Source organism: Buteo buteo, chromosome 23 (assembly GCF_964188355.1).
Source record: "Buteo buteo chromosome 23, bButBut1.hap1.1, whole genome shotgun sequence".
Lineage (NCBI taxonomy): Eukaryota > Metazoa > Chordata > Aves > Accipitriformes > Accipitridae > Buteo > Buteo buteo.
This window is the reverse complement of record NC_134193.1, coordinates 297,861-306,261: the sequence shown is the minus strand read 5'-3', so window position 1 is coordinate 306,261 and position 8,401 is coordinate 297,861. Positions and strand designations below refer to the sequence as shown.

The window sequence follows — 8,401 nt, the reverse complement described above, 5'->3', positions numbered from 1 at the left end:
GCCTGGGTATGCTGTGCTAAAGTTAGATCTACAGCCTCTTTAAACTGAAGTACTGAATACAAACAAGCCATCTTCCCACTCTCTTTCAGCTGGAAACTGACTGATTCACACCCAGAGGCTTCAGAGTGGCTTTAACACCCCCCTCCCCCCCCCCTTCATCTCTGAGCTGCCTTCATTCCACCTAGGTCTAGCCAAAGGAAAATGGCCAAACATGCCAGAAATTTGGCAGGTTAGGGTATTTAGCAGGATCTCCCTCTAGTTCGCCTAGCAGAGCAGCCGTATCACAGCTGTCCAAATAGATGCCTAGGGGCAAGTTTTGCTAGAAAATGGTTTCAATTCCTGAAGAATAAAAGTATTAACAGATTGGGGATAGTCTGGAAACTCACGAGGGCATTTCTTGATGTGCTGTGCCTTTGACCAACAGCACCTTGCACTAAGAAAAGCCTCAGCAAGTTATTCTCTCCCCACATTGCTCTTAGTCATTCCCTACACAGATTCCTCTAGAGCTTTTTAAATCAGCCTCTGTTCCAGTATGCAACAAAAGTCACTAAGTCCTTAAGGTGTGAACTAGTTTCTCGGAACAGATTGCTACAGATAACAATCATATTAGAGGAAAGCTTTCCTAATAAGCCAAGAAAACCCTTGCTTTTAAGCACCCATCTGTACTCACATTCTGAATCTCTCCTTTTGGAACAGGCAGCAACTACTGCAGCTACACAGTGCAAGGAGTTTTATATTCCTGTTACTAGGAGTCTGTTCTTCCTTGCACAGAAAACAGACTGGACTCTGGGTTCCAGAGGTCTGACACAATGTCTTAGGAGAAATACACTTAAAACACACTTATTTTGTGGTCCGACACAATATGCCTTATTGCAGGAGGAAAGCCAACAGGGAAGTATTTTAGAAGACTGAATTAAGCAACTGAAAAGCCTAACAGAGAGCATGATTTGGACACAGCAATAACTTTATAGCTGATTTCATTCTTGGAATACCAAGTAAAGAAATTTCCCCTCCCCCTTTTTTTGACTTAGCAAGCATCCTTTCCAAGGGCAAAGTCAGCAAAAATATTATGAGGGACTCCACTACAAATAGACTCAACATTAATGCAAGATGCATGATGGCAGAGATTGGTGAAGTCATTAAAAGTGGACTCTGGAGCAAGCCTATGGTACATCTCAAAGCCACTCTCACTGCTTATTCATGCTATATTGAACATATATGATACAGCTGTTCATGCCACATTACAGAAGTGACAATTTGTGTAAACCTAGATCCCACAGAGAAAGCAGACGGCATTGTGATTAGCTTTCTGTAAGCCAGTTGTGGATCCCGTGCCCAAATCACTGCCACAAAAGAAACAACCAAAGAATTCAAAGTTTATTCTTTAAAAAAGTTATTTAAGAAGCAAAATAATTTACTTCAAACCAAAAGAGATGCATTATCGAAAGCAAATAATTATACAAAGTAACAACAAATTAGCCCTTGGATAAAAAGTACAGATTCCAACAGTTCCCTAACATCCTGGAGGTTATACACGAACAGTCACTCAAGGCTTGGGGAATGAAGGACCACACACACATAGGATCAGAATGTAACTCAAACTTCCACTACTCTCCTTCCCCCCATAGGCCTGAAGTTGCTTCAAATCCAATTCTAAGTCATTGAACTGTACTAAAAATTATGATGGCTTAAGCATCATGGTTACTATCCAAAGTCCTACTAATGACAATAAGAACAAAATTTGAGCACTGTTGTTTGAACAAGACCATGGAGTGGGGACACTAACAGTAACAAGCCACAGAGTTATATTATGTCATTAGACAGCTGTTCTCAGTCCCTAATAACAGAAACATTTCTTTCAGTTATTGGCACTTATAATTTTTTAACAAGATCTTTCACTCCTTTTTTTATATTTTACCTCAAAGTTGTTTACGCTTGTTCTTCCCAGTCAGGATAGTAAAGTTAGCTTGGCACTAACATGGTGTTGTGCTGTTAGTTCTAAATAACAACATTGGGACTAAGTCTACAAAACACCTTTTCCAGGGACCTGTCTTGTGCAAAAACTTCTGTGCTTATCTTCTAAATAATTTTCCCAAAAGTTCTTGGGGTTTTGTCTTTCCACAGCTTGCTCTCTGTTGCCACCAAAATCAGGGTTCTCTTATATAGGCAGCTGGAAACAAAGTACAACCATTTACTTCATACTCACAACTAGTAGTACAACACCTTGATTTTGTATCACTTGCTAGATTTGAAACTGTAATAATGCAGATGGGACTGCCACCTGTGTAGGTCAGCTCTGCAGCTTCCTAAAAGCTGATGCATCCCCCTCTAAGGTTCCCAAGGTGAAATACATACTGACCTATCCTTACCAGGTCTTCTTCCCTTTTAAGAGTTTATATAGCCCAAGAGAAAGCGAACACCGAAGAGAAAGTAGATGCATTTGCCAGTTCCCATAGAATTCTGAGAATTCACAGCTTTTGGAATTACAGCTAGTACATTTTTAATGACAACTAGAACACGCCATGCAATGTAGAGAATTATTATGATGAACCTCCATCCAAAAGATATAATTTTCCATATTTGACCACACAACCTTCAAACATCAAATGCCAGGTGCAAAAGGTTTCCCATGGCCACGGGCAGCAGGCAGTTATGCTCTGAACTCTGCAATCCTGCTTGCCAGGAAAGAAACCCCCAAGTTTCCCAAATAATCAAAAAAACCATACATGGACCTGGATGACAAGATCTCACCATTCAACATATTGCAAACTCCACATTCCTGTCTTTCCAAAATGAGTCTATGTGACCAGATGTGTATCCCAAAAGCTATCATTTTCCACGTGTAATTTTATTAAGTGGACAACAGTATGTCACATAACTCTTCAGAAGCAGACAGTCATCTCCTGCCACAGTGCTCAAAGAATGCTTTCACAAATAACTTCTCTTCTTGCACCAAATAAAAGAAAAACACTGCTTACTGATTACAGACATGACAGCTTGCAGTAATGGTAATTCTGTCATGTTTAACTTGCGGGCATGAGGTCATCTTCAAATGAACTCAACTCAAGTCACAGCCAGTGCTATCCATAATGCTGCCCACTGTTGTGTATGTTGCTGGAAAATAATATTTTATGTAAAAATGTTGTGGTTTTAATTCTTATCAGTGTCACATCAGGGTAAAATAAATTGCAAAAAGTACTTACAAGGATTATCACAGATAAAGAAAATGTGATGCAGATTGATCCTCTTCATTCCAAGAAGAGAATTAAGAATGTAAGTAGTGAAGGAAGCAATATTAAAAGGAACAATTTATTCTCTCAGTATTTACTGATTTCTAATTTCCATTTGAAACTGAGAACTCCAAATTAAGATGTATGAATCTGACACGAACAAACCGAAATTAAGCCTCTTGCAATTTCTCTGTCTACACTGGTTCGGCAGACTGACTGAACGCTCCCTCTGTTGGCTGAAGGCTCATTACTCTTCCATCAGAGAGTAACTGGGAATTAACTTTGCTGTGGGATACATTGTCTGACCACAAAGAACAGAATCCAGTATCAGCAGCACAAGAACTAGGGAAGGACACGGTATTCCAAGGAACACTGGTAGGTTTTGCAACAGTGACCACACTTGTACGTCCCAATTATATGCGGTGACAATGTTTTGCTCTAGGAAGAACTCACACAGCTTATGCAGTAATTCCCTCATACTGTGAGGCTCTTAGAACAAACCCAGAATTCCCATCAGTATATCATACACCTTCTGCATAATCATCACTGAACTCACTTCCTTCCTCATTTTGCAAGGATGCTGCAATCAGAAGCTAGCTCAGTTTTCTGTTATAGCTCATTGCCTTCTCCCCCCAGTCTGGACATACCAAGTCTGTGATAACCACTGCACCAACTACAGTCAACCTGAAATCCCACACTCCTCCTCTGACAAGGAGGCTCTCCAACTACATTTTACAGAGAGATGTTTTGAAGAGACTATGTTTACAGTCTGGTGGTAAGAAAATAATTCAGAATAAAATAATTTGCAAGTTACAGACAGAGCTGAATAACAGCTGTCCAGACTAACTAACCTCCAGTTACTAGATTAACTATTGAGAAGCTGCCCATAAATGTTGGCAGTTAATGTTAAAAATGAACAGCTGACTAATTTGGTCCAACTTGGAAAAGGAAGAGATCTGAATGCTGCAGAAAAACAATATAGAATATAAACAGTTCCACCTACAAAGAAAGTAAAAAACAGATGCAGTATGTCCCCCTCCCTAGTTCAAGCGTCTTACAAGCGCCTGCTAGATCTCCCAGCCTACAAATTCCTGTTTTAGTATCTTGTCAGGCAAAGAGATCACCCACACAAGACTTGCCTGCTTAAGAAAATGAGGTCCCAAGAAATTCCAGTCCTCGAGGTTTTCCTCAACCCAAGGCAACAGGGGACAACTTCAAATCTTCTTAGCAAACAGGCACTTAAATTAGGAAAGATATCTCCTTTTTATTACAGAAAAAGAAGGATCAATTAAGTGGTACTCCTGGCATAAAGGAGATATTGCAAATATGCTGTACGGGCGCACAGAGAGCAGATACCAATCTGACATGTGACAGGAGCATTCATGGTGGCAAAACCATTTCTGACATTACCTGCCAAGCAATGATTAGTGCCACTCCTCTGACAGCACTGCAAATCAGAATCCAACAGAAAGGGGACAAACATCACTTCTAGCTTTTACTCTAGAGGTAAAGTGTCATCTTTTTCACAGCATTTAGTCTCTATAGTTCACTTTTCTTGTGACTGGTTTTCTTCTTGAACAAACTCAGATACACAGTGAGGAAAGAATCCCAGTACACCAAGAGATGCGACTGCTCCATTAGCTGAGCAAGGAGGTAGATGCCATAGATGTTCTCTTCAGATGGAGCACAGAAAAGGACCTTGTGCTAATTAACTGGTACCAAGATTCTGGTCACTGGCACCAAAATACTGCAGGGCATCAGCATGAGACGCAATACAGTAGCATCGAGACTTGTCCAGCAGCTACATCTGAACCATGTATTCTTGGCATCTGGAACAGAAAGGCATCTCTAATTAGCTGCTGTCCAACTTTGTGATGGATGTGTAATGCAACAGCATAGTACAAGTCCTGAACTGGTCTACCTGTCTTTACAGTGATGAGCAACACGTTTTAGGTAACTGTTGAAAAGAACTTCAGTCAGTTGGGGAACTCATAAATTTCATTACTTGCATTATTTTATTTGGTTAATCTTTGAACAGCACATATTTCAGAGGAACACAGCTCAAGATAAGCTGTGCAGAAGTCAATCAATCATCAGCAAATGGTGACTGCAGAATTGTGCACACTCCTCTTTCTACTTATGGTGTTTCTTGTGTACAAGACAGAAATTACACGTTCTCCAAATAGTCAGAATGGTTTACCAAAGGAAGGAGACACTGACAAGAATGATACAGAGAATCGCACAATTATCAGTTCAGTGGAAATCCACAGGTTAGAGCCAAAAGGTTGCTATGAATAGAATTTCCTTTTCTTAAGCTTTGCTATCTACTTAGAAGGGAAAAAAAATAATTTGGAGAAGTAATTAATTGTAGGATCTAAACCTCTGAGTATCAATGGGTTGTATAATAGGGAAAAAACCAGCTATAGCAGCTAGTACTTCTAAGCCATGCTTATCAACAACAGAAAGACATACAGACAGGAAGCCAATGAAAAACTTAAATTACAGCTCACCTTATCACATCACAATGCAAGACAATCCCATGCAGCCTTGATTCCCATCTTCATTGCTGTTGAGTTTTTTCATCCGATACTGCCGGATCTCTCTCACCAGTGTGTAAAAAGCATCTTCCACACCCTGAATGCAAATGATCCAGGTAAAGTATGTTCTTTCCTGAAGCTTTTGAGATCACTGTTCTTTCCATCACAGAATCCCTTAATATATTTGAAAGACATACTTCTACAGGAAGAGTAGTAGCCAACTTATCCCATAGTTCATAAGAAGAAACTAGCACTTATGTCCAAAACTCTCCAATTACACTCTTAACTCTTCCTCTGAGGCAAACATCCAGGGTAACAGCCATTAAAAGAAACAAGGCAAATTGTAACTGTAGAGAGGTCCCATGCAGGAAACAAGCTACTTGACTAACCACCTCTGTTTTAGAATTCTTAGAATTTTCTGGCTACTGCTTAATAATTGCACCTTTTCTGCTTCATTCCACACTGATGTAGGTAGAACACAGGCTGACTGGACAGAGCCACATATTCAATGCAACTCTGAAGAAGTCTATTAGTCTGTTCTGGGAAATTCTTTCTGTAAACATAAATCTTACAATTGGCCTTCATTAAGAAGCCAAGAAAACTGAACAGGTCTGGGATGACTAACCACACAGTCTGACCACTTCTCAGCAAGAGCAGATGAAACTCTCTTCTTCTTACGAACATGACCCACTTTAAAGAAAGTCAATGCAAGTCTGAGGTGATCTGTGTACTAACCTAGCCCAGTGATAAAACCAGAACTCTTTCAAGCTAAGAGTGAGTGGGGAAATCAAAAGCTAAAAATTGCAAATGGATTAAAAAAAATGCTTACTCCTGTAGATAAGAAAAAAAGTACATAGGAAAAAGTTAGAGCATTCTGTGTTTAGCATACAGGAAGAAGTCAGGCCAAGAATGGATGCACTTTACCTGTCTCGTTTTAGCAGATGTCTCTATGAAGGGGATTCCATAACTTTTTGCTAATTCTTGAGCCTGTTTTGTGTCTACTGTTCTCGTGGGCAAGTCACACTTGTTCCCAACTAGCACCATCGGCACATCATCTGAATCTTTCACTCTCTTGATCTGTTCTCTTTAAAAAGACAAATTAAAAAAAGTTAGGAACTATTTTCTAAATATAAAAGCTGTTTTAGTTCAGTATTCAAACAACCTTGTGCTACAAAAATATATATTAAAGCTGGACGGGACCTCAGGGGTTCTGACCTACAGCAGTATGTCTAATAACTTCATACACTCCATCTTCTAGTCTCTGTATAACTCCACTCTGATGTGTGTTTGCCTTCATTTTCTCAGAGATCATGTTCTGTATGCTCTAAATATCATTTGATTAGCACAGCCACCCAGATAACTGCCCCACTCTCAACTGACTAATAATGTATTAACGCAGAATGTAGATAAACTTGAAAAAATGTCTGAAAGAAGTGGGAGATTTAATATTTGCCTATTACTTAGTTTTCACTGAGTTGAACAGCAAATGGGTCTGATGCCTTTTCCAGTCTTCCCTCCCTGCGGTAAAGACGCAGATCATACCTGTAAAGGTTAATATCAGCAAACGATTTACTGTTGTTAATGGCAAAAACACAGAGGAATCCTTCCCCAGTTCTCATGTACTGATCACGCATGGCACTATACTCTTCCTGTCCCGCAGTGTCCAGAATGTCTAACAAACATGTCTCTCCATCGATAACAACCTGCTTTCTATACGAATCCTGCAAAATACACATGTGAATTTTAGATTAGAGAAAAAAATTGTACTACTACTTTCTGCCTCATGCATTATCAAGGGAAAATAAAAATAAAAATAAAAAAGGAGAGTATGACTCAGAGGAGCTTTTCTAGCCCAGCCCCCCCAACGAAAAAAAACCAGTATCTAAACCAATCAGCATTTAAACTGCTACTCTTAGCCCCCTCAACCTTTCTCACAAAAAAGAAAAATCCTGTTCTTCCTAATAAATTCCTTAACTGGTAGACAGAAAATAAGCATTATAAATACCATCACTACAACACTACGACTAGAATCTACCATCTGCGTAGATAGCGGTCACTTTTTTTATTGCCATTGTTGGCTGCCTACACTCTGCTTTAGGAAGCAAGAAGTAGAACAAGCAAGTTTTCCCGGAATTTCTTATCTGTGCACTCTGATCTCACATCTGGCTTTTTAAGCAAAAAAAAACCCCAAAACAAAAAAAAAAAAACAAAAAACCAACACCCACCCCCCCACCCCCCCCAAAAAAAACCGGTAGCGGCCTCCCGTCCCAGCTCCCGGAAAGCTCCCGGCCCGCGATCGTCCCCGCCGGCGGCACCGCAGCTGCCGCCGCCGGCTCGGCCCTGGCCGCGCCGGCTCACCTCGATGGTGGGGTCGTACTCGTCCACGAAGTGGTTCTGGATGAGCTGGATGGTCAGCGCGCTCTTGCCGACGCCGCCGGCTCCCACCACCACCAGCTTGTACTCGGTCATCGCCCTCCCCGCGGCCTCGGGCAGAGCGCGGCGCCGCCCGCCGCCGCCAGCCCCCTCCCGCCGCTCCCGCGAAGGCGGAACACCCTGCCCGCAGCCCTTCCGGCTTCCGGCCCCGGCGCGCCGTCATCACCCGCCGCCGGAAGAGGCGCACGGCGCCGCCACCGC

General features: G+C 41.4%; 1 protein-coding gene across 2 annotated transcripts; it reads right to left on the bottom strand.

Moving 5' to 3' along the window:
• Positions 1–1,364: 1,364 nt before the first annotated feature.
• On the bottom strand, positions 1,365–8,373 carry NRAS (NRAS proto-oncogene, GTPase). 2 transcript variants are annotated; one of them, XM_075055145.1, is made up of 5 exons: positions 8,126–8,373; positions 7,310–7,488; positions 6,692–6,851; positions 5,741–5,864; positions 1,365–5,059 (listed from the first exon to the last, which is right to left on the bottom strand). In XM_075055145.1, exons 1-4 carry the CDS (start codon positions 8,234–8,236, stop codon positions 5,745–5,747), a joined length of 570 nt encoding a protein of 189 aa, XP_074911246.1. In that variant the 5' UTR covers positions 8,237–8,373; the 3' UTR covers positions 1,365–5,059; positions 5,741–5,744. The 2 variants fall into 2 exon arrangements, with proteins under 2 accessions (XP_074911246.1, XP_074911247.1); XM_075055146.1 differs by lacking the exons at positions 1,365–5,059; positions 5,741–5,864 and adding an exon at positions 5,874–6,598.
• Positions 8,374–8,401: the final 28 nt, after the last annotated feature.

Bases quoted from the DNA above. Each gene is read 5' to 3' on its own strand.
- NRAS (XM_075055145.1), bottom strand. From the start codon at position 8,236: ATGACCGAGTACAAGCTGGTGGTGGTGGGAGCCGGCGGCGTCGGCAAG. The intron at 6,852-7,309 runs GTATGATCTGCG...GTCTTTTTAAAG, and splicing joins GCTGATATTAACCTTTACAG to AGAACAGATCAAGAGAGTGA. The intron at 5,865-6,691 runs GTAAAGTGCATC...ATTTGCATTCAG, and splicing joins CATCTGCTAAAACGAGACAG to GGTGTGGAAGATGCTTTTTA.